This window comes from Labeo rohita, chromosome 17, assembly GCF_022985175.1.
Source record: "Labeo rohita strain BAU-BD-2019 chromosome 17, IGBB_LRoh.1.0, whole genome shotgun sequence".
Lineage (NCBI taxonomy): Eukaryota > Metazoa > Chordata > Actinopteri > Cypriniformes > Cyprinidae > Labeo > Labeo rohita.
Window position 1 is genome coordinate 2,185,019 of NC_066885.1, and position 26,919 is coordinate 2,211,937.

The following is a 26,919-nucleotide window of genomic DNA, read 5'->3' on the forward strand; positions in this document are numbered from 1 at the left end:
TTTGATTCAGATTTCTTTTCTTTTTTTTTAATAATAAGTGAAAACATCAAACCATTGAGGCAGTACAGTTATGAAAACAAAACAAAGAAAATATAAAAAGAGTATACACAAACACATTAACAAAATTAACTGTTGTTAAAATTACTATTGTTGTTAAAATGTAGTAACCATGTTTTTGTATAATTACAGTTTTACTACAAATACCATGGTTAAACTATGGTTAGTATAGCAAAACCATGGTTCTTGGTGATTCATAAAATTCAAGTCATGCTCGTTTTTGAGAATAAAAAAAGCATAACCAGAATTTAATACCATGGCCCCTGAATATATATCGAGGTCTTATGAAGCAAAAAGAAACTGAACATTATTTATAACATATATATATATATATATATATATATATATATATACACATATATATACACATATATATATATATATATATATATATGTATATATATATGAACATAATATTAATTTCCATACATAAAACATTTTAAAACTGAACATGAAAATGAACACCAGTCCTGTGGATGTTTAGCTTTTCAAATGATAGTGAGACTTAAATGTGTCACTTCTAGTTCAGTCACAGTATTTTTTAGTGAATTCTGCAAATGTGCATTCAGAATGAGAAATTATGACACGTAATGAAGTGATTTGCTCATTGAGAACATGAGAACGGCCTGTGTTCAGAGTGAGAAGAGACATGAGTCACAGGCAGATGGGAGATCTCTGTGTGTGTGTGGGCAGAGCGATCAGACGGACATGCTAATTAGTTCATGACACACTTCACCCCTCTTTACATGTGAATATTAACATGTGAATCCTAAAGCCAATAGGGTGACTGATGACACACACATTCCAGCACATAACAGACTATCACTGCCTTCAGCTCACACACAAACAATAAAAATGTTGTCTTTAAAACAAAATGTAAAAATGTATGCTTTATAATTATATCATATTTGCATCAGGCTTTTAAGGCTCATAAAGTCTGATGCATATGCATTTAGTGAGAATACAGAGGAAAAATTAATATTTTTGTCTAATGTTGATATTTATATGCAGTGTTAGGAATGTTCCAGCTCTTTAAAAAAGTAAGTAGTTATAGTTACTAGTCACAAATAGTAACTGAGTTAGTAACTGAGTTACATCATTATAAAAGTAAATAATTACCAGTATTGTGTTACTTTTTTAAAAAAATGCTCAAATATGTCAAATAATTTGGATATCCCCAATATTAAATATGTTAAATGAATGAATTTGACACTAAATATAATAGATTATTATTATAAACATTGAACACTAATCTATAATGTATTTTAATGTTGCTGTGGGACAATGTGAGAGACGCTTATCAAATTATTATAAATATTATCAACCTTCTCCGGACACCTTGGTAATAGAATCGCCATTGGCTAGTAATATATATATATATATATATATGTATATATATTTGTTTGTTTGTTTATTCACCAGACTAATATTAAATATCTATAGTTTTTTTAATATCTGAAAGTACATATAGCATCAGTCAGTCAAGCGTTATAAAATGATATTATAATAATTTAGCATTAAACTAGCATTAAATATTGTTTGTCATTTAGTGTTTCTATAAAAAAGGGAAAAAAACTAAAAATATTACTGATAACACAACTACTATGAATTGTACTACCAATAAAAATATAAAAGCACTGGGTTCATGAAAATTAATCACACTGCGTTCGCTCTAACTGATTTGCTGAAATCAAAACAGGGGCGATAATAGATGAGCGCCAGCCAATAGGATCGCCGTTTGCGCATTAGTTCCGCCTACTACTGGAGAAACTGGCAGTTCTTAAAGGAGAAGTCCATATCCAGAACAACAATTCACTAATAGTGTACTCACCCCCTTGTCATCCAAGATGTTCATGTCTTTCTGTCTTCAGTCGTAAAGAAATTATGGTTCTTGAGAAAAACATTTCAGGATTTTTCTTCATATAATGGACTTGATTGGTGCCCCGATTTTGAACTTCTAAAATGTAGTTTAAATGCAGCTTCAAAGGCTCTAAACGATCCCAGCTGAGGAAGAAGGGTCTTATCTAGCAAAACGATCGGCCATTTTTTTTCGGAAAATAAAAATTTGTAGCTGGTGTAGCACAGTGTAACCAGGAGTGATTGACGAGAGGCGAGAGGATCCATATGCGAGCTTTACTAAACAACCAAACAGGTACAAGGTGAGCAGGCAGGGTCGAGACAGGAGCAGACAGGAATGTAACAGGCAATCGAAGAGAATGATCCGATAAACAAGAGCGATAAATCACAAGGCAGGCGGCTAGACAGACGTAAACGAGAAAACCAGGCGGGAGATCACAAAAAAAACAGGAACTAGGAACACACTAGGAAAACAACAATACAATAACAACAATCCATGAAGTGCAACTGGGGAGGACCAGGGTCTTTATAGAACGCCTGATTGGTCACGGGGGCTGACGCAATCAGAGCGGTGGAGGATGGGAGATGCAGTCCAAGATGCAAAGTAACAGTCAGAGTGTGTAGGTGAAGCGAGAGTGACATCTGGTGGTGAGTGGACAACGGGACACCGACCAGATTCGTGACACACAGGCTCTGGGATGCACGCTCACGTACTATTGAATCACGTTGAAAGGTCACATGGAACGTAGGCGGAACCACAGACCCAGTGTTTACAAAGCAAACACGCAAAGACTAAGAAAGTGCAAGTAAGTCAAACGCTGTTTACAAACAAAAAGGTACAACGATGTCGGACGATTCTGAAGTTGTACGAGAAAATAAGATGGAGTTTTTCACCATACTCTACCTTTTATAGCTGGAGTACACAGATAATGAACTTGAACGTGATTCATAGTAGTGATGGGAAGTTTGGATCATTTTACTGACTCAGACCTTTGAGTCTCGTTTTGCAAAATGAACGAATCTTTCCAGCAAAATATTATTACAGTGTTATGTGTTACTTCCTGAACACATCTACTGCTTACACAAACGTTGATCACACTGCAAACAAGACAAAACTATAATGCTATAAGAAACAGAAAAGATTCATTCATTGTTTACCTGGATCTTTAGTCTATGATTAGCTCACCTCACCTCTTATCTGACAAGTTTTGGGGTTTGAGTCGTTCGTTCATCACGTGACAGCCCCATAAGATGAACGAACCACTCGAAAACAGGTGAACTAATTCCAGTACAGAACCTAATAGGATGTTGCGCATGTGTGACTGAACGAATCACTCCCTGGGACGACTTGTTCTTCCCGAGTAACATTAAAGATTTGTTCAAAATAAAAGAATCATTCAAGAACGACCCATCACTAATTCGAAGCATCATGGACGTGCATCCAAGAGCCTGTCCTACACCAGCTTTTGTGCTTAAAAAGTATACAAAATTTTATTTTTCGAAAAAAATGGTCGATTGTTTTGCTAGATAATAATTCAATGCAATCAAATGCTGATTGAGAGATGAACAAATAAACATTCTTCAAAAGATGTGATATGTTTTGGAGGCTTAGAAAGATCATTCCTCCACTGAGGAACAGTATAAGTAAAACTTCAGAAAACAAACGTTCCTCAAGAGATCCTGATGATTAGATTTGAGACTAAAAATGATTCATGGAGAATCAAGTAAAGCCAAGCTGCTTCAGTTCAGTAAATGTTCATCTGGAAATATTACTACAGTTATTCTTACATTTACTTGAAAAAATCAGTCAAGATTTGACAGAAAAAAAGACATCTGAAGCACCAGCTGAAGGTGGACGTTCGTACAGTTACGCTAAAAGAGCTTTAACTTGATAAGATACTTGAGTAGATTGTTTGTGAAACAGGTTTAACAGTAAAGTTTGATCGTATAGAAACGAATGTATCAAATATAACACAGTTATAAGCAGAGATCGTGTGGCTCAAGTATCCAAACATAGCCGTTCTCTTCTGTACTTTCTCATTCTCACTCACACATGTACAGACTAGATGAAGTTTGTTCATGAGCGTTTTATCTAACAGCAGGCAGGAGAACCCATCATGAGTCAGTGAAGATCTCAATGTGAGTGTGAGTGTGTGAAGACATTCAATCACACATCCGTGTGTCTGAGTTCACTAGGAGAAACACTACTTCAATTACTTTATTACACTACTATACTATACTATATATATATGTGTGTGTGTGTGTGTGTGTGTGTGTATGTATGTATAGGCTATATACTACCAGTCAAAAGCTTTTGAACAGTAAGCTTTTGAATACAAAGCCTGCATTTATTTGAACCAATGTACAGCAAAAACTAGCAACATTTTGAAATATTTTTCACTATTTAAAATAACTGTTTTCTATTTGAATATATTTTAAAATGTAATTTATTCTTCATTCTAATATTCTAATTTGCTGCTCAAAAAAACAATTTATATTATTATTATGTTGAAAACAGCTGAGTAGAATTTTTTCAGGTTTCTTTAATGAATTAAAAGTGCAGAACAGCTTTTATCTGAAATCTTTTGTAACACAAAATGTCTTTTATAAATGTCTGTATCACTTTTGTTCAATGTAAAGCATCCTTGCTAAATAAAAGTATTAATTTCTAGAATTTTTCCCTCCAAAAATAAAAATTGTACTGACTATAATGTTACAAAAACTTTTTATTTCAGATAAATGCTGATCTTTGGATCTTTCTATTAATCAAAAAATCTTTAACAAAATGTACTCATCTGTTTTAAATCCTGATAATAATAATAATAACAATAGTTTCTTGAACAGCAAATCATCATAGATTTAGAATGATTTCTAAAGGATCATGTGACACTGAAGACTGGAGTAATGATGCTGAAAATTCAGATTTGATCACAGAAATAAATTACATTTTAAAATATATTCAAATAGAAAGCAGTTATTTTCAATAGTAAAAATATTTCAAAATTTTACTGCTTTTTCTGTACTTTGGATTAAATAAATGCAGGCTTGGTGAGCAGAAGAAACTTAAAAAATCTTACTGTCACAATGCAAATAAATAAATAAATAAATAAAGGTCCTAAAACTGGCTATTTTATGAGATTTGTCAATTTATACACTTTAAAACTGTTAGTGCCTCTATATTACTTACTGTTCTGAAACACTTGATTCATATCTCATTTAAGCTGAATAAAAGCCAGTCACACTGTTACTGCAGTATTATTTCTATAGTACTACAGTATATTATTTATTGCTTGAATTAGCTTTTTTATATTTTCAATTTTCATTTTAATTGCAGTTTAAGTGATTTTTTTGTGCTAATTTATGCATTCATTTATTAATCGTATTTATTAATTTACTTTTATTATTTCAGTTTTACACTGTAAAAAAAAGCACAATTTGTTGAGTCAACTTAAAATAATTTGTGACCCTGCTGCCTAAGTTCAGTCAACTCAAATAAGTTTAGTCAACTTGAAATGTTAAGTTGTACTTAGTGACAATTTAGATATTTGAGTTGACTAAACCAAAAATTGGTTTGTTACCCAGCTGCCTTACATTTCAAGTTGACTAAACCTTATTTGAGTTTTTTTTTTTTTGAGCAGCAGGGTAACAAATTATTTTAAGTTGACTCAACAAATTGTTTTTGTTTTTTGTTTTTTTACAGTGTAAAACAGAAATAATACAATTAAATTAATAATACAATTAATAAATAAATGCTTAAATTAGCACAAAATAAATCTCTTAAACTAAATTAATAATACAATTAAAATGAAAACTGAAAATATAAACTTAAAATTTTAAGGCAGCAGGGTAACAAATTTTAAGTTGACTCAATTTTTTTTTTTTTTTTTTTACAGTGTAAAACAGAAATAATACAATTAAATTAATAATACAATTAATAAATAAATGCTTAAATTAGCACAAAATAAATCACTTAAACTACAATTAAAATGAAAACTGAAAATATAAACTTAAACTTAAAATATAAACTTAATATAAAGGCAGCGGGGTAACAAATTTTAAGCTGACTCAGCAAATTGTTTTTTTTTACAGTGTAGCAATTATAATATTTGTCATTTAGATACTATTATAGTTCTTATATTAATATTTTTAGCTTGTTTTTATTTTTAGAGATTTCTGTGTGTTTTCATTTTCATTTTATTTAAAGTTTAAGCAATTTAACTGTTTGTTTTTGTCATTTGTATCTATTTATTTATTTTAGAACATCAAGTTAAACTAAATGTAAATGAGAAATGTAAAAGGTAAATATTTTTCATTTCTAGTTAACTATAATAACCCTGTTTCCTCCAAAAATAAATACTCTGCCATCCAGAATCCATTCAGCTATTTTAAGACCAGCATTGAAATCTTAACAGCTGTAAAATTAGAGGCGGAAAGAATCACTCCACACGCTCTATACTTACATAATAAAATCATCTGCACTCACATAAGTGTTTCATATTCATTTATTAGGTCAGTGTGTGTGTAAAAGCCAGATACAATCATTAGTGCTCTGGGTTTATTTAGCGATATACACTGTCCAACTGTGAACTGTGAGTGTTATTTAGGACACAAACCATCTGAATAATAGTGTGTGGGCCGATCGCTGATGGATGGACTGACTCACTGTCATTCTTTGTCCTCTCTTCATCATTTTCTGAGTGAAAACACACCAGAGGATTGTTCAAACACAAGTACTGAACTCATTTCCTTCCTCTGGCTCAATCAAACTACCACCTTCTGTTCCTGAACATCATTTCACTTCAGGTTTTGCCGCTAAAAACAGATCCTACCACAGCCGTGTGAATGCAGCATGAGTTTTCTGTCAATGCTGATGTGTTTTAATGTTTATCTATCACCTCCACCAGCACAAAACTCCTAAAAGACAAAATACGTCTCTCAGAAAAGCATATTTGTTTGTGTGCCTCATTAGAATTTGGTTGCTCAAATAAATGTCAATGATATATAGCCTTAAATTACATTATACTGATTCCTTAGACTTAATTTCATGTAATAATCATTGCATATTAGTATAAAAAAGTGTGTGTGTGTGTGTGTGTGTGTGTGTATGTGCATTACAGTACAACTGGTGGACAAAATAAGGAAATGACAATGCAAAAAAAAAAGGTCCTAAAACAAAAAATAAGCTTAAATGAATTTAAAATCATATTAAATTAAATAAATTAAAAATTTAATAAATATACATTTATGACAATTTATTGGAACAATGTGAGATTTGTAAAAAAAAAAAAAAAAAAAAAAAAGAAGACAGGGTTCATTTAATTTAAAAGTGTTATTATTAAGTGTATTATTAAGTGTTTTATATAATAAAATAACCCAAAATAAGTAAGAACAATATATATGAATATAATATCATGTGGATGATGGATTACATGTTTAACATTATTTTTAATATATTTTTTACAATTTTATTATTGATTATTAATTGTTTAATTTTGAATGTTTTCATTTTTTTAAGTATTCATTCATTTTTAAATTTTAAAATGTTAAAATGCAAAACAATCCTAATGGTCCTAAAAAACAAGATAAAATGAATTTCAAATTGATTAAATTAAATAAATAAAAAAATTAAATAAATACACATTTATGACAATTTGTTGGCAAATTGTGCAACATGTAAAAAAGCAAAAATTTTAAGGGTCCTAAAACAGGGTTAATTTAATTTAATAAGCACAAAAAGTGTTATTATTATTATTATTATTATTAAGTGTATTATTAAGTGATTTATATATATACATAAAAATTAAGCCAAAATAAGTAAGAAGAATATATATGAAAAATCATACCATGTGGATGATGAATGATATATTTAACATTATTTTTTTTACAACTATTAATTGTTTATTAATTGTTTAATTTAGAATGTTTTTATTTTTTTAACTATTCATTTATTTTAATTTAGAAATTTTAAAATGTTAACAAATCCCAATGGTCCTAAAAAAAAACAAACAAAAAACAAACAAACAAACAAATAAACAAAAAAACAAGCTTAAATGAATTTCAAATCATAAAAATTAAATAAATAAAAAATTAAATTTAAAATTAAAATTAAATACAGCTTTATGACAATTTGTTGGCAAATTGTACAATATGTAAAAAAGCAAAAACAGGGTTAATTTAATTTAAAATCATATTTCACTTCAGAATAAGCAGAAAAGAAGTGTTATATACATATAATTAATGGTCCTAAAACAGGCATAATTTTATCTAATAAAATAACCCAAAATAAGTAAGAAGAATATATATGAAAAATCATATCATGTGGATGATGGATTCTATATATTTATTATTATTTTTTTATATAGTTTTTGTTTTAAAATGATTTATTTGTAAATTAGTAAATTAATTGTTACATTTTTATAATTTAATTAATGATTATTAATTGTTTAATTTGGAATGTTTTTCATTTTTTAAGTATTCATTTATTTTAACTTTGAAATTTAATTTTGAAAACAAAAAAAACAAGCTTAAATGAATTTTAAATTAAATAAATTAAAAATTAATTAAATACACATTTATGACAATTTGTTGGCGAAATGTCCAATATGTAAAAAAGCAAAAAATCTTCATAGCCCTAAAACAGGGTTAATTTAATTTAAAATCATGTTTCACTTCAGAATAAGCAGAAAAAAGTGTTATTATTATTATTAAGTGTATTATTAAGTGCATATATTTAACATTCTTTTTAAATATATTTTTTACTATTTAAATAATGATTATTAATTAACCCAAAATAAGTAAGAATATAATATATATATATATATATATAAAATCCATATGATGTGGATGATGGATTATATATATTTATTTTTGAATCATAGTAATGAGAATTTGGCAGAAAAAAATCTAAAATGTAAGTCACAATGGAAAAAAACAATGTTCTAAAACATCTATAATTTCCTATGTGATCTTGACAGTTTTTTATGAGATTTTTCATTTTTTACACTAATTTTCACCTGATTTGTATTGAGGTTGAGTACTAATTTGCATGAAAGCAAACATATCCTTAGTTTTGTCTTACCTAATGAGAAGAACACAGTATATACTAAAATGTAAACAAGTGTCAAATAAATTAAAATGATAAATATTAATGTCGAGCTCATTTGAACTCCTATTTGTCATTCATCCTACAAACACGTGGCTGTACTGTCCCGCATTTTCGGTGCTTTTCTCCCCGGCCTTCTCCACATGCTCCGGGAAATGCGGCTTGACGCAGGAGTTGACGGCCTCGGACAGGTCACCGGGCAGAGACCACATCTTCTTTGCGTGTTCGGCCACGGCGTCTTTATTCAGCTAAACACAGAAGTGAAGAAATGAGACCAGCGGTCAGTGACACGAAGATCACAACAAAAATTATTATTCTTAAAAAAATACCTTCATTTGTATTAAAAAATGTTAAAAGAAAAGCTTTTATTTGAAATCAGAAATGTTTTGTAACATTTCTTTTTTATTTTAAAGTGGTTTATTTTTAAATTATTTTTTAATAATTAATAATTGTATAGTTTTTATGATTTAATTAATGATTAATAATTGTTTAATTTTGATTGTTTTTATTTTTTAAACTATTAACTATTTTTTTTTTTTTTACATATTAATGATTTAACTATTAAAAGTGGTTTATTTAGATTTTTAAAATTTATTTATTTATAAATTTATAATTTTATAATTTTATGATTTAATTAATGATTAGTAATTGTTTAATTTTGATTGCTTTTATTTTTTAATTATGATTTTTTTTAAACTTTACATATTAATGATTTAACTATTAAAAGTGGTTTATTTAGATTTTTTAAATTATTTATTTATAAATGAATAATTTTATAATTTTTATGATTTAATTAATGATTAGTAATTGTTTAATTTTGTTTGTTTTTATTTTTTAATTCTTAATATTTTTAATTTTATATATGAATGATTTAACTATTAAAAGTGTTTTATTTACATTTTTTAATTATTTATTTATAAATGAATAATTGTATAATTTTTATGATTTAATTAATGATTAGTAATTGTTTAATAACATTTGATTTTCACGATTCTTTGATGAATAGAAAGTTCTAAAGAACAACATTAACTATTAAAAGTGGTTTATTTTGATTTTTAAAATTAATTATTTATAAATGAGTAATTGTACAATTTTTATGATTTAATTAATGATTAAATTACTTATTTTCAGGATTTTTTTTGATGAATAGAAAGTTCTAAAAAACAACATTTATCTGAAATAGAAATCTTTTGTAAGATAATAAATGTATTTATTGTCAGTTTTGATCAATTTCATGCATCACCGCTATATTAAATAATTTAATAAAAAAAATATATATATATTTATTTAATTTGAAATATTTATGATTTAATTATTCAACTCAATTACTCAATTTACTCAGTTATTACTGGCTTATTTTGATAATTGTTGTTTTAAAATTATTGAATGTAAATTTTAAATTATTAATTTTAAATTATTAATTAACTTAGCATTTTTATGATTTAATAATTATTACCTTTTCAAATAAATGAAATGAAAATAGAAATCTTTTTGCAACATTATTCAATTTTTTGTCACTTTTAATCTATTTAATGCATCCCTTCTGAATAAAGTTTGTTTTTAAATCAATTATTTGAATGTAACAATTTTACGATTTAATTAATTATTATCTTTTCATCAATATTTAATGAAATTAAAATATTTTATGAGTATCTAATCTATTTTAATATAAAAAATAAATATTGTATTTATTATTACCAAATATTTGATTTTGGATCTTTTTTTTTTAAATATTATTTTAACTTTACATTTTTAAGACTGAATTCATAAATAGTTTTTATATAAAAAAAAATATTTTAATAAGTTTTGGTTTAAAATTTATATTTTACATTTTTATGATTTGAATAATAATTTGTATTTTTTTTAATATGGTTTAATTTAAAAATATATAAATGTATTTTATTTTGACATTTTTTATTTAATTATTTATTAGCTTTTTATCAAATTTCATTGAAATGGAAATAGAAATCTTTTGCAGCATTATACATGTTTACACTTTTAATAACAATAGTAAAATCTAGTCGCAAAGTGGTTGTAAATGGTCATTCTTAAAGTCGTAAATATTCTTCTGAAATGATCAGACGAAACTGTCAAGAGCTTATGACTGTGAGCTTAAAGCGCTCTGAAGACAGATGGTTTATCTGAAGTGACACGAGCAGCTCCACATCTACAAGTCCTGAGAGATTCGAGCGCTTTATTTAAAAACCCTCGTCTGACAGACGACCGTCTGCTCCCGTCATACAGAAACTCACGTCAGCAAGAGTCTGACACCAGAGCGTGTCGAGCTAAAATACATCTGCGTATTAAAAACTCCATTCACAATCCAGGTGTTACTACAACTTCCAGCACATCTGGCCCTAGAACAACACTCACAGGAAGATTCACTGATAAAGACGTCTGTCTAATTTAGCTCATGATTCAGTTGCTGAATTAGTCATTGGATTCGCTTTCCGTTATTACAGTCATCACAACATTATTACATTCAGAAATGTCTTTCCTCAAATGAAAGAAAAGAGAATAGGCCAAATCTGACTTAATGAAACCGTACCTAATGCGTTTAACTTTCATAATCTGACGCATTTCTGAGTGAAACCGGATATTCAGTGGGAATATAGGCAGAGAAAGTTATTATCATGGTTTTAATAAAGTCTGGATATGATCAAATCCTCTTTATGTAATTATAATAAAGTCCTTAAAGGTTTGTTTTTTCATAAAGTCTCTTCTGCTCACCGAAACTGCATTTATTTGATCAAAAAAATACAGTAAAAATTGTGAAATATTATTATTATTTTCTGTGTGAATCTGTGTTAAAATATAATTTATTTCTGTGATCAAAGATGATTTTTCAGCATCATTACTCCAGTCTTCAGTGTCACACGATCCTTCAGAAATCATTCTAATATCAAGAAACATTTCTGATTATTAACAATGTTAAAAACAGCTGTGCTGCTGAATATTTTTATGGCAACTGTGATCGATTTAATTTTTTTTTGGTTTATTTTACATTTTATATTTTAAATTATGTATTTATTTATCATTTATTTTCATTTGTGTTTTTCTTTTTAAATTATTTATTGATTTTGCATTTTTATGATTTAATTATTTATTTAAATTTATTATTACCTTTTCAAGTCAATGAAACATTTTTGTAACATTCTGCAATTTTTTGATCAGTTTAATGAGAGTTTGCTGAATAAAATTATTGTTTAAAAAATATCTATATATTAATTGAATTTTACATTTTTAGGATTTCATAAATTCAGTAATTGTTTTATTATAATTGATTTTTTAACAATATTATAAATTATTATTTAAAAAAAATATCTATACATTATTTTAATTCTACATTGTCATGATTTAAATAATTATTAGTGGCTTATTTTGATCTTTTTGTTTTTAAATTACGTTTTTTAAAATTATTCATTGACTAAGCATTTTTATGATTTAATTAATTATTACCTTTTTGAATCAATGAAATGGAAATATAAATCTTTTTGCAACATTCTACAATTTATTTATTTATTTATTTATTTATGTATTTATTTATTTATTTATTTTAATGTTACACTTTTATGATTTAATTAATTACTCAAAGAAATGGAAATAGAAATTTTTGTAACATTCTACAATTTATTGTACATTTTTTGATCAATTTAATGCAACCTTGCTAAATAAAATTATTATTCTTTTTTTTTAATCAATTATTTTAATTTTACATTTTTAGGATTTCAATAATGATCAGTAATTGCTTTATTATGATTTATTTTTAATGTACTAATTTATTTTAATTCTACATAGTTAGGATTTAATAAATTAGTGGCTTATTTTGAAAATATTTGTTTTAAAATTATTTGTTTAAATTTAAAATAAAATATTTTTTTGTAAATTATTCATTGCCTTAGCATTTTATGATTTATGAATTATTACATTTTCGAGTCAATGCAATGGAAATAGAAATCTTTTTGGAACATTCTATAATTTTTTGTCACTTTTGATCAATTCAGTGCATCCCTATTAAATAAATTTTTTTTTTTTTTTAATTATTTATTTTAATTTTACATTTTTAGGATTTAATTAATGATCAGTAATTGCTTTATTATGTTGTTTTTTTTGTTTTTTTTGTTGTTGTTGTATTTTTACTAATAATATTACGATATTATAAAATAATCCTTATTTATTTATTTATTTTTATTTATTTATTATAATTTAATTAATTACTACCTTTTCAAGGAAGTCAAGGAAATGAAAACAAATGTAACATTATTAATGTTTTTTTTTGTCACTTTTGATCAATTTAAGGCACGTTTGCTGTATAAAATTATTAATTCCTTATGAAAAAAAAATGTTGACCCCAAACTTATGAACGGTTAAGTGTAATGTGCACTGACGAATCGTTCCCAATCAGACAGGAACATGTTTGTCAGACAGTAAGGAGTGTCAGTGTTTTACCTGACTGATGAGTTCTCTGATTTTGGCCAGCGTAGCGGCCTGTTTCTTCCTCAGACTCTGTTCTTGCGGCGAACCATCAGCACCTCCATTATCTGATGACTGAAATATTACATGCGTTATCAGCACACACAAACACACGCGTGTTCAATCCACATCTGCCAACATCACACGGTCACGCGATCGCGCACACCTTGACGTCACGTGCGCTGACATACATGTACTCAAGTGCGGCACATATGCGTGAATATGCATGCGACAGTGTTAAACAGGCATTGCATTGCTCTCCAGGTCATGTGCATGAGCATGTGTGTGTGTTTGAGTGTCAGCGAGACAGAAGAGAGTCCATGTGCAGCTATTGTTCACGCGTCACGTTGAGCCGACAGACTCGACACTCTGTGCAGCTGCTGAACATCCGAGGAGATAGATGTTCATCTGAGGATAAAATAGATGTTCATCTGAGGACAAAATAGTTCATCTTTTTAGTTTTTTTCTTGATTTAAAATTAATTATTTTAATTTTATTTTTTAATTATTTTTATTTTTATTCTAGCATTTTTTTATTTTATTTTAAAATTATATTTTTATTTACATTTTACATTGTTAATTAATTATTAGTGTTATTTTTATCATTTTTATTACTTAATTGCACATTGTCATGATTGAAATAATTATTAGTAGCTTATTTTGATCTTTTTGTTTTAAAATTATTTATTTAAATTTAAAATAAAATATGGTTTTGAAAATTATTCATTGACTTAGCATTTTTATAATTAAATTAATTATTACCTTTTTGAGTCTTTTTCCAACATTCTACAATTTATTTTCAATGTTTTGATCAATTTAATGCAACCTTGCTGAAAATATATATATATATATATATATATATATATATATATATATATATATTTTTATCAATTATTTGAATTTTACATTTTTAGGATTTAATTAATGATCAGCAACTGCTTTACAATGAGATAGATGTTCATCTGAGGATAAAACAGTTCGTCTTTTTAGTTTTTTCTTGATTTAAAATTAATTATTTTAATTTTATATTCTAATTATTGTATTTTTATTCTAGCATTTTCTAGCATTTTATTGTTAATTAATTATTTGTGTTATTTTGATCATTATTATTTTAAAAGTATGTATTTATTTACATTTCACATTTTTTATGATTTAATTCATTGTTAGCAAGTGTTTTACTTTGATATTTTTTTATTTTTGGAAATTAATTAATTAATTAATTAATTAATTTATTATTCAAATGTTTTGTTTTATTTTAAAATTATTTATTAATTTTAATTTTACATTTTTATGATTTAATTAATTATTAGTGTTTTATTCTAATTGTTTTATTTTAAAATGATTTATTTTTTATAATTTAATTAATAGTGTTTTATTTCCAGTGTTTTTGTTTTTATTTTTTATTTTTTCATTTTTTCATTTTTAATTATATTCATTTTTAGTAAGTGTTTTATTTTAATTGTATATTTGTATGATTTAATTAATAGTGTTTTATTTCCAGTGGTTTTATTTTATTTATTTATTATTTTTCATTTTTGATTTAATTTATTATTAGTAAGTGTTTTATTTTAAATTAATATTAATAATTTAAGTGTTTAAAGAATTAGATTATTTTTTGGATGTTTTTTTAAATGCATTTATTTATTTTAATTTTTATAATTTAATTAATTATTAGTAATTAACTAGTGTTTTATTCTATTTTTTGTTTTGTTTTCATTAAAGATTATTTATTTAAATTGTAATGTTTTGCTATTTAATTTATTAGCATTTAATTTTAATTGTTTTTATTTTAAAATTACTTATTTCAATTTTATATTTTTATGATTTAATTAATAGCGTTTTATTTTCAGTATTTTTATTCATTTATTTCATTTTTATGATTTAATGAATTAATAGTGTTTTATTTTGATTGTTTTTGTTTTTTATTTTTTATTATTGATTTTAAATCTTTCATTTTAAAACTACATATTTATTTTAATTTTATATTTTATGATTTAATTATTAGTGTTTCATTTCAGTTGTTTTTATTTTTTAATTATTTGTTTGAATTTTACATTTTTATGATTTAATAAATATGGTTTTATTTCCAGTGTTTTAATTTTTTTAATTTTAATTATTTAATTAATTATTAGTGTTTTATTTTGTTTAAATTATTCGTTTTTATTTCCAAATTAATATTATTTATTTTAATTTTTATATTTTTTTAAATTAATTATTACCCTTTTTCCCCACTAACCCCAGTTTGGGAAACCATGTGGTTAGAGGTTTACTTTTCTATACTATAAAAAAAGCCAAATTTGAATTATATTCAACAATTCCCCATATTTAGGAACACAATGACGCATGAAGTTGAGCGTTTGCGTTCACATATACTTACGTAAAGTATATTCTGAGTCTCTGGCTTTATAAATACATCTGTAAACACATTTTCTGTGATCTTTACGTCTTAAACTCTAATGACATTCTGTTCTGGCACTGGAGATGTGGAATTAATGGAGCGGTGAAAGAAATAGAGAAGTGAATGAATTTGGATGAGCCGCATGTGAACAGAAGTGAGTGAGTCATAACGCACATGTTTCTATCGTTCACCTGCTGTAAACATCATGAGAGAGAAAGAGCGAGCGAGCGAGCACATGTTAGTCTGCGTTTGTTAAAACTCAACCTAAACCACGGCTTTGTGTTTCCGACCGTCGTCATGGTTACGGCTCTCGTCTCAATTGCGCTTCTCATTCAACTGCAATCCGTCTATTTTTCCTTGTGTGTCGGACTCGATCGCTGCGGACAATCTGCGTTCGTGTGGTGTTTTACCTCATTGTCAAGCTGCTCCGTACTTTTGCATTTCTTCATTCTGAAACAGAGAAACATGAGGATTTGTGCATTAGAACAAGAATAATCAAGTTAAATGTAACACAAATGAGGTTTAATAAAGCTACTGTGCTTGAAATGATACTTTCATAGCAGAACACTGAAGACTGGAGTAATGATGCTGAAAATTCAACTTTGAGAACTTGAATAAATTACGTTTTACTATATATTCAATTAGAAAATAAGTCATTTTAAATTGTAATAATATTTCACAATATTACTGTTTTTTTTCTGTATTTCTGACCAAATTAATGCAGTCTCAGTGAGACTTCTTGGTGAGACTTTTCAAAAATATTTATTTATTCATTTATTTGTTCATATTAACTTTCCTTTTTTTATTATTTAATTAATTATTAAAAAGTTTTTTTATTTAAATTTTAAATATTTTAATAAAAAAATGAAACAAAACTTATTTTACATTTTTATGATTTAACTAATTATTCATACGTTTTTATTTCAACTAATTAAAATGATTTATTTTGGTTTTACATTTTTATTTTATTTTACATGAATTTATGATTAAATAAATGCACTGGGGACCAAAAAGGACATCTTTCAAAAACAATAAAATATTATTTTTATTATTTATTTTAATTTAACATTTTTTACGATTTAATTAATTACTAGTGAGTGTTTTATGTTGACTGATTCAAAATCAGTTGTTGTAATTTTATATTTGTATTTTACATTAATTTTACCTTTTTATGATCAAATAAATGAGCCCTGGTTTTTATATATATTTGTTTTACAATTTACATTTTTATGATCTAATAAATGCAGGCTTTGTGAGCAAAATATGCATCTATTAATAAAAAAAATATATATATTTTGATGTAATTAATAGTGCGTTTTTATTTTGAATCATTTTTATAATAAAAAGGTTAATTTTAGTTTAAATTATTTATTTTAGTTATACATTTTTATTTTAATTTTACATTATTTTTTTCCTGATAAAATAAATGCATTGTTGGAGAGCAAAAAGGACATTCATCTTTTAATTAAAAATTTTTTTTTTATAAATGTATTTGTCATTTTTTTATTTCATTAAATATAAATTTTAAATAAATACATTATTATTATTATTATTATTTTTAATAAAAATGTTAATTTTAGTTACAATTAGTTATTTTATTCTGATCAAATAAATGCATTGTTGGGAAGCAAAAAGGACATCTTTTAAAAACATTACAAATATTATTTTATTATTTATTTAAATTTTACATTTTTATGATTTAATTAATTACTAGTACGTGTTTTGTTTTGATTGATTCAAAATCAATTACTGTAATTCTACTTTTTTTTTTACATTGATTTCACATTTTTTATGATTAAATGAATGAGCCCTGGTGAACATAAGTCACTTCTTTCAAAAACATAAAAATGTAATATAAATTATGAATTTAAGTTAACATATATTATAATAAAATATATATGTATAATAATAAAATATAAATGTTATTATTAATTACGTATTTAAATTTGACCTTTTTATCATTTAATTAATTATTAGTAAGTGTTTCATTTTGATTGATTTAAAATTATTTATTTTAATTTTACATTTTTATGTCCACAAAACATTAAAAAGAAACTTACTTGTCTTTCTTCTTGGAATCACTGAAAAAAACAAAAAAAGATTGTGAGAATGAGAGATATCATGAACATCAAATGCATTTTGTTTAATTTAGTTGCTCATTTTAGAAATATATAAATCCCATCACGCTAAATGATCTCATAAAGCACTCATTCCTCCTGTTTTTAATTTCATCATGAGAAGCTAAAAGTGTGACAAAGCTACTAAACCATTGCAAAGATCCTGATACTGAGCCGCAGACTAGTTTTCTAGTTTTATGTAAGTAAACAGATGTGATCTGTGCTAATGGGGTTGAGCTGCTAACACGGTCCCACTCACGCTCACGGCGCTCATTTACTTGCTGTTGCTCTCAGAACAATAATAATTAACCAAATAATTAACAAACAAACTGTGCACCATGTAGAAAAGGTCATCGGCCTCGTGGTTTGGTTAGACGTGAAACCTCATTATAAATCCCAAGGCAAAACACACTCACACACTGATGCATTAGCTGAATTAAAACACTCAGCAGCTCACAGCACTCAATGATTCATCTTACGCTCGTTCTTTCTTGCATTTTGTTTTGTATTTCTCTTGTTTTAAAGGTCAAGTACGCTGAAACACACACACACACCTGTTAAGTGCCTTGATCTCACTGCAGTGCTTCTCCGTGGCCATTTCCAGGAGTTTGGTCAAACGCTGTTACACAGGAAATACAGGACAGAACACAGGAAGTGTCACTTACACATATCAGAACACAACGCACCAGCTGGCCTTCGGAGCCGTTCGGAGATCTGCTGCGCTGCCACACGGAGGAAATGAATACGAGCACTTCCTGTCACTTCCAAGAAAGAAACATCTACCTTTCTTTCATTTAAAACATCACTCATGTTTTTCGAGTGTTGCTATGCAGTTGCTAGGTTATTCTGAGTGTCTTAAGTCGTTCGAGTGGTTTTAGAGTGTTGCTATGCAATTGCTTGGTTATTCTGAGTGGCTTAAAGTGTTGCTATGCAGTTTCTACACTGTTCTGAATGTTTGAGAATGTTACTAACTAGAGTGTGAGTTTACACTGTTGCTATGCAGTTGATACATTGTTCTGAATGTTGCTACGTGGTTGCTAGGTTATTCAGAGTGCTGTAGAATGTTGATGTGGTTCCTTTGTTGGTTCTCGAGCGTTGCTATGCAGTTGGAAAGTTGTTATTAGTGTTGCCATATGGTTGTTAGGTTGTTTAGAGGGTTTTAGAGATTTGCTATGCAGTTGGTGTGTTGTTCTGAGTGTTTTAGAGTGTTGCTATGTGGTTGCTAAGTCATTGTGGGTGTTCTGGTGTGTTGCTATGCAGTTTTTACACTGTTCTGTGATGTTCTGAATGTTTGAGAATGTTACTAACTAGAGTGTTAGTATGTGGTTGCTATGTTGTTCTTAGTGTTTACAGTGTTGCTATGCACCTGATACATTGTTCTGAATGTTGCTACGTGGTTGCTAGGTTATTCAGAGTGCTGTAGAATGTTGTGATGTGGTTCCTTTGTTGGTTCTCGAGTGTTGCTATGCAGCTGGAAAGTTGTTATTAGTGTTGCCATATGGTTGTTAGGTTGTATAGAGGGTTTTAGAGATTTGCTATGCAGTTGGTATGTTGTTTTGAGCGTTGCTATGTAGTTGCTAGGTTGTTTTGCAATTGTTTATTCTGAGGGTTTTTCTGAGCATTTCTATGTAGTTGAGAAGTCAGGTCTTGGTCTTCTGATGTGTTGCTATGCAGTTGGTGTGTTGTTCTGAGTGTTTTAGAGTGTTGCTATGTGGTTGCTAAGTCATTGTGGGTGTTCTGGTGTGTTGCTATGCAGTTTCTACACTGTTCTATGATGTTCTGAATGTTTGAGAATGTTACTAACTAGAGTGTTAGTATGTGGTTGCTATGTTGTTCTTAGTGGTTACAGTGTTGCTATGCAGCTGATACATTGTTCTGAATGTTGCTACATGGTTGCTAGGTTATTCAGAGTGCTGTAGAATGTTGTGATGTGGTTCCTTTGTTGGTTCTCGAGCATTGCTATGCAGTTGGAAAGTTGTTATTAGTGTTGCCATATGGTTGTTAGGTTGTTTAGAGGGTTTTAGAGATTTGCTATGCAGTTGGTATGTTGTTTTGAATGTTTTAGAGTGTTGCTATGTGGTTGCTAGGTCGTTCTGAGCGTTGCTATGCAGTTGCTACGTTGTTTTGCAATTGCTAGTTTATTCTGAGGGTTTTTCTGAGCATTTCTATGTGGTTGCAAAGTTATTCTGGGTTTTCTGATGTGTTGCTAAGCAGTTTCTGTGTTGTTCTGAGTGTTTTATAGTGTTGTTATGTGGTTGCTAAGTCATTCTGGGTGTTCTGATGTGTTGCTATGCAGTTTCTGTGTTGTTTTGAGTGTTTTACAGTGTTGCTATGCAGTTTCTACATTGTTCTGAATGTTCTAGAGTTGCCATTCATGTTTTGTGTTATTGTGAGTGTTGCTATGTGGTTGCTAGGTTATTCTGAGTGTTTTAGAGTTTTACTATGTGATCGCTACATTATTCTAAATGTGTTGTAGAGTGTTGCGATGTGGTTTCTTTGTTGTTCTGAGTGTTTTAGAATGTTACTATGTGATTGCTAGGTTACTTTAAGTGTTTTACAGTGTTGCTATGCAGTTACGGTGTTATTATGAGTGTTTTAGAGTGTTGCTATGCGGTTTCTTTTGAGCGTTGTTATGGGGTTGCAAAGTTGTTCTTTGTATTTTAGAGGGTTACTATGCAATTGCTAGGTTATTCAGAGTGTTTTAGAGTGTTGCTATGTGGTTGCTAGGTTATTCAGAGTGTTTTAGAGTGTTACTATGCAGTTGCTAGGTTATTCAGAGTGTTGTATAGTGTTGCTGCGTGGTTGCTATGTTGTTTTGAGTGTTTTGAGGTGTTGCTATGTGGCTGCCCTGTTATTTTGAGTGTTTTAGAATGTGGCTATGTGGTTGCTAGGTTATTCAGAATGTGTTGCCATATGGTTGCTATGTTGTTCTGAGTGTTTAGAGTTTTACTGTGCAGTTGCTATTTTATTGAGTGGCTTTTTAAGCATTGTTATGGGGTTGCTAGGTTGTTCTAGGTATTGTCTATGTCTATGTAGTGATTAGGTTGTTTTGAGTGTTGATATGTGGTTGCTAGTTTTTTAGGGTGTTGTTGTGGGGTTAGTAGGGGGGGAGGGTTTCAGAGTGTTTTTAGGGTTTTGTTAACGGATTGCTATATTTTTTAGAGCGTTGCTATGTGGTTGCTAGGGTGTCTGCCTAACAAGACACATGATTTGAGGAATCATTCATGTCTGGAGCACAAACGCTCTGGGCGACACAAGCACTGAACTTTAATACTTAGTGTAGGAGGTTTCATCACATCATGGGAGCACTAGTACCAGATCAGATTGATTAAATATAAGCAGGCGTCTTTTGTCTCTTTTGTTTCTCGGAGCCTGAGCACAGATCTGTTCAGAGGTGACTGTGGTCGATATGAGTGTAAGAGGGTGCCGTGGGTCCGGTCAGGTTTACTCTTCCAGTACGGGACATGATTGACCCCCTGATCTATGCAGATCAACTGACTACACAGAGCAGCAGAGTGCTGATGGGTAATCAATACCTGAGAAAGTCCTGGCTCACAACCAGCGGGAACAGTGCAGGACTGTAAAGATGTTTGGCTCATTTAAATACTAAGCAAGGCCAAAATCAAACAAGAATTCTAAATAAATAAATGGCTAATTAAAATGCTCATCATGGCTGAAATCAATCATAGGTTTACAGATTTACACTATGTCTACTATGATTTCTGAAACAGAATTTTCTTCCTTGTATGGCAAAAACGCACTCTCTAATGGCTGTCGAATTGAAGTTCAGGCTCAGCTGGAGTTTTGACAGTGTAATTTAGGTCACAGTCTCACAGTGTAATTTTTAAAACACCTCATCAATGCTGTCAATCATTAGCTATACTGTACAGTAATAATGTCTGTGTTTTTACCTCAGTGTTGTTTTGTTCTTTCTTCTTCTTGATTTGATCATGTTGCTCCACCAGCAGCGCCCTGAGCTCCGACTTCATCTTCTGCTTGAGTTCATTCATCTGATCACCTGAATCATCTCCAGACCTGGACACAAACACAATGATTAAACCAGAGCTCAACACACAATTCAAACAAATCAAAATACTGCTTATAAGAGAGCTGCATTTACTTCTTGCCCGCGTTCTTCTTCTTCAGGGCTTTGAACTGGTCGCTGTATTTCTGAATGAGTTCTTCTCGTTTCTTCTGAAACTTCTTCTCCATGTCTTTCATGTCTTTCTCCTGTTTCTTGGAGACTTTCTGGAAGTTCTTGTGCTGCTGCAGTTCATCACAGGTCACAGTGGTGGGATCTGAAAATAAACCCAGTGAACGTGAATTTAACCAACAAAAGATGTTAATTAGAGTAAATTCTCATTACACAGTCTGTTTATTAAAACCATGCCAGATTATTTGCCTATTTTTATAACAAAAAAACAATTTTTGAGGTATTAAAATGTAAAATAAAAACGAAATAAGATACTTAAGACCCTTTTTCTTAGAAATTATATATGGGTCATTCTATAATTGTGGGTACATCTCATGTCCAAGAAGAATATATTTTCATCAATATAAAGCCCCGATGCTTAATTTTCCAGTACACAAGCATATTTTTCACAAATCACACTACTATATGTTGAAAAAGCCATATCTTTTGTTTAAAAATGATATCACACACAAGCCTGGTATTCAGCTGTCCGATTTTGTAAAGTTGCTCATTCTGCTCTGCATTTAAGCATGAAAATTACCTCAAATAAAAATATATTTCATAGTTTTGCCTTCAGTTAGATTAGGTTATTGAGACATTTGGGAGTGTGCTTCAAAAATTATAAGTGTTTATTGTGATATAACTTGTTACCCACTAGAAACACCCCCCTCAAAAAGGAATGGTTTGTCCCATTCTCGCATAATTTGCACAGTATGATGATATTTCGTCTAGAAGCACATGGATGAAACACTAGAAGTTATGTTAATATACCATATGCTTAGTAGTTCTAGGCTTCCATGTTGAGTATAGGCCCAAAGCACTAAAAATGTCAACTAGGTTACCTGTCAACTGTGTTACCCAGTAAAGATAACATGGTGGACTGTAGCAAACATAGATGGTATTTTATGCACATATTCTTACAGTTCACCTTTATTTATACAGCACTATAAGCAGCTATGTAATATAACTAATATAACGTTTTATTTGTGTCTGAAAAACCATTGTCAACTAAGTTACCCACTAGAACCGCCCCTCAAAAAGGAATGGTTCGTCCCATTCTCGCATAATTTGCACCGTATGATGATATTTCCTCTAGAAGCACATGGATGAAACACTAGAAGTGATGTTCTCTCTCTTTCCCCTAATATTTGTTAAACTAACAAACCTGTGTCAAGAGTGGATTAATTGACTGTCAACTGTGTTACACAAGTATTATTGCTGCAAAGACAATTTAACTAAAACTTGTTTTGTTTATGAAAATATATTTCTAAACATACCATATGCTTAGTAGTTCAAGGCTTCCATGTTGAGTATAGGCCCAAAGCACTAAAACTGTCAACTAAGTTACCTGTCAACCGTGTTACTCAGTAAAGGTAACATGTTGGACAGTAGCAAACATAGATGGTATTTTATGCACCTATTTCTACAAATCACCTTTATTTACCTTTATTGTTTAAAAGCAGCTATGTAGTATAACTACTATAACTTGTTTTATTTGTGTCTGAAAAACCATTGCCAACTAAGTTACCCACTAGAAACACCCCCCTCAATAAGGAATGGTTTGTCCAATTCTCGCATAATTTGCACAGTATGATAATATTTCCTCTAGAAGTACATGGATGAAACACTAGAAGTTATGTTAATATACCATATGCTTAGTAGTTCTAGGCTTCCATGTTGAGTATAGGCCCAAACCAATAAAAATATCAACTGTGTTACCCAGTAAATGTAACATGGTGGACTGTTGCAAACAAAGATGGTATTTTATGCACATATTCCTACAGATCACCTTTATTTATACAGCACTATAAGCAGCTATGTAATAGTAGTTCCAGGCTTCCATGTTAAGTATAGGCCCAAAGCACTAAAACTGTCAACTAGGTTACCTGTCAACCGTGTTACTCAGTAAAGGTACCATGGTGGACAGTAGCAAACACAGATGGTATTTTATGCACATATTCCTACAAATCACCTTTATTTATACAGCACTTTATACAATAGATTGTTTAAAAGCAGCTATGTAATATAACTACTATAACTTGTTTTATTTGTGTCTGAAAACCATTGTCAACTAAGTTACCCACTAGAATCCCCCTCAAAAAGGAATGGTTTGTCCAATTCTCGCATAATTTGCACAGTATGATGATGTTTCCTCTAGAAGCACATGGATGAAACACTAGAAGTTATGGTCGCTCTCCTTCCCCTAATATTGGCTAAACTAGCAAACCTGTGTCAAGAGTGGATTAATTGACTACCAACAGTGTTACACAAGTATTAGTGCTGCAAGTTTTAACAAGACAGTTTAACTAAAACTTATGTTTTGTTTATTAAAACATATTTTTTAAACATACCATATGCTCAGTAGTTCTAGGCTTTCATGTTGAGTATAGGCCCAAAGCACTAAAAATGTTAAGTAAGTTACCTGTCAACTGAGTTACTCAGTAAAGATAACATGGTGGACTGTAGCAAACATAGATGGTATTTTATGCACATATTCCTACAAATCACCTTTATTTATACAGCACTTTATACAATATAGATCGTTTAAAAGCAGCTATGTAGTATAACTAATATAACTTGTTTTATTTGTGTCTGAAAAACTATTGTCAACTAAGTTACCCACTAGAAAACCCCCCTCAATAAGGAATGGCTTGTCCCATTCTCGCATAATTTGCACAGTATGAAGATATTTCCTCTAGAAGCACATGGATGAAACACTAGAAGTGATGTTCTCTCTCTTTCCACTAATATTGGTTAAACTAACAAACCTGTGTCAAGAGTGGATTAATTGACTGTCAACTGTGTTACACAAGTATTATTGCTGCAAAGACAATTTAACTAAAACTTGTTTTGTTTATGAAAATATATTTCTAAACTTACCATATACTTAGTAGTTCTAGGCTTTTCATGTTAAGTATAGGCCCAAAACACTAAAAATGTCAACTAAGTTACCTGTCAACTGTGTTACCCAGTAAAGGTAACATGGTGGACAGTAGCAAATATAGATGGTATTTTATGCACATATATAATATAGATTGTTTCATACAATATAGATTGTTTCAAAGCAGCTATGTAAGGTCGTGTTTGAGTTTTTTGTGGAAAAAGAAAAACTCTTTTCTTCACATTGTCAAATTCTAAATGTATCCCTAATTAAAGAATGACCCATATGTGTGTGTCTGTGTGTGCGCGTGAAAATTGCATTGTTTAAAAATAAATATTACATTTAATAATTTAACAATTGTCATTATTTGGTTTAGTTGTAGTGACTGCTGCATTTCAGTGGTTACTATGGTAATATTTAAACTGTCACTCTAATGTAACAATAAATGTAGTGAATCAGTGTGATGATGTTACAATGTATCATTTAAATCGAGTCATGTGACACATGCAGATCACCTGATGGATCAGATGGGGTTTCCTCAGTGGATTCTTTAGTCTCTGTGACGACAGCATCTGCAGCTGCAGCAGGTTCTGGATTTTCTTCTGATTTGGGTTCAGGCTCTGGTTCGGGTTCAGATTTTTCCTCTGGTTTTGGTTCGGGTTCTGGCTCTGGTTTGGCTTCTGGTTCTGGTTTTTCCTCTGGTTTTGGTTCGGGTTCTGGCTCTGGTTTGGCTTCCGGTTCTGTTTTTTCCTCTGGTTTGGCCTCAGGTTCTGGTTTTTCCTCTGGTTTGGGTGGTTCTGGAGCTGGAGTCTCTTCAGGCTGCTCAGCCGGAGGTGCAGCGTCGCCCTCTGCTGGAGTCACTGATGCTGGAGCTTCTTCTGCAGCCTTCGGTTCTTGAAATACAGACAGATAAATATGACAAATCAGTACAGTGATTATATCAGATGCAAAAACCATGATACTTTAATATGTTTGGTACCAAATTCATATATAGTTCAAGTCTATATATATATATATGTTTTTACCTGCGGCAGGTGCAGGAGTTGCCGCTGTCTGGGCGCCGCCAGCGAGAGGTAACTCATACTCACACACGTATGTTGAACTCTGGAACAGAGAATACAGTGAGATCTGTGTGAGACGTGCTTTTTCATATTTTAACATTTATAAAAGCTGTAAATGATACAGTTATGCATGAGGCTATGTACAGAAAGACAGGGTACTAAGCAGAGAATGTTCTGTATATTTGGTTTATTTTGTAATAATGGCCATTAATGGGCGTTTTTATTAGTTTTATTATTTTATGATTTTAGTTATTTAAGTTAAACTAAAAAATTTTTTTAATTTCAGTTATCATTTATTTTATTTCAAATAATGAACTTTTTTAATTGTTTTTACAAATAATGAAAGTTTTTGTTGTTTTTATTAGTATTATTTATTTATTTTTTTGGTTTTTACTTTGAGTTAAAATGTAAGCCATTTAGTTGTGTTTTTATCATTTTTATTAGGTTTTTTCTTATTTTAGTATTTTAGTTATTTAAGTTAAACTAAATTAAAATAAGAAATGCCTTGGCAGCTAGCTTTTTTATATTTTATTTCAATTAACATTTATTTTATTACACATGAAGTTTTTATTGTTTTTTTAAATATTTTTTTTTGTTTTTATTAGTATTAGTTTTATTTTATTTCAGTTAAGTTTATTTAAAATAAAGGTTTTCATTTTTTTATTTTTTTTGGTTTTCATTTTACTTTCAGTTAAAATGTTAACTATTTAATTGTTTTTATATTTATTAAGTCTTTTAAATTATTTTAGTATTTAGTATTTTTAGTTATTTAAGATAAACTA

The 26,919-nt window shown here is 29.2% G+C and overlaps 1 protein-coding gene across 1 annotated transcript in view; it reads right to left on the reverse strand.

Annotated features, from left to right (window-relative positions):
- Positions 1 to 8,765: 8,765 nt before the first annotated feature.
- Positions 8,766 to 26,919, reverse strand: part of plcb2 (phospholipase C, beta 2) — a 38,743-nt gene continuing 20,589 nt past the window's right edge. Inside the window, exons 24-32 of the mRNA XM_051133771.1 lie at positions 26,102 to 26,180; positions 25,592 to 25,969; positions 22,124 to 22,301; positions 21,915 to 22,038; positions 18,558 to 18,622; positions 17,947 to 17,967; positions 16,297 to 16,336; positions 13,466 to 13,564; positions 8,766 to 9,264 (exon numbers count right to left, since the gene is read on the reverse strand). Of these exons, the coding sequence (XP_050989728.1) occupies positions 9,094 to 9,264; positions 13,466 to 13,564; positions 16,297 to 16,336; positions 17,947 to 17,967; positions 18,558 to 18,622; positions 21,915 to 22,038; positions 22,124 to 22,301; positions 25,592 to 25,969; positions 26,102 to 26,180 (1,155 nt within the window). The 3' untranslated portion in view covers positions 8,766 to 9,093. The remainder of the gene's footprint in view (positions 9,265 to 13,465; positions 13,565 to 16,296; positions 16,337 to 17,946; positions 17,968 to 18,557; positions 18,623 to 21,914; positions 22,039 to 22,123; positions 22,302 to 25,591; positions 25,970 to 26,101; positions 26,181 to 26,919) is intronic.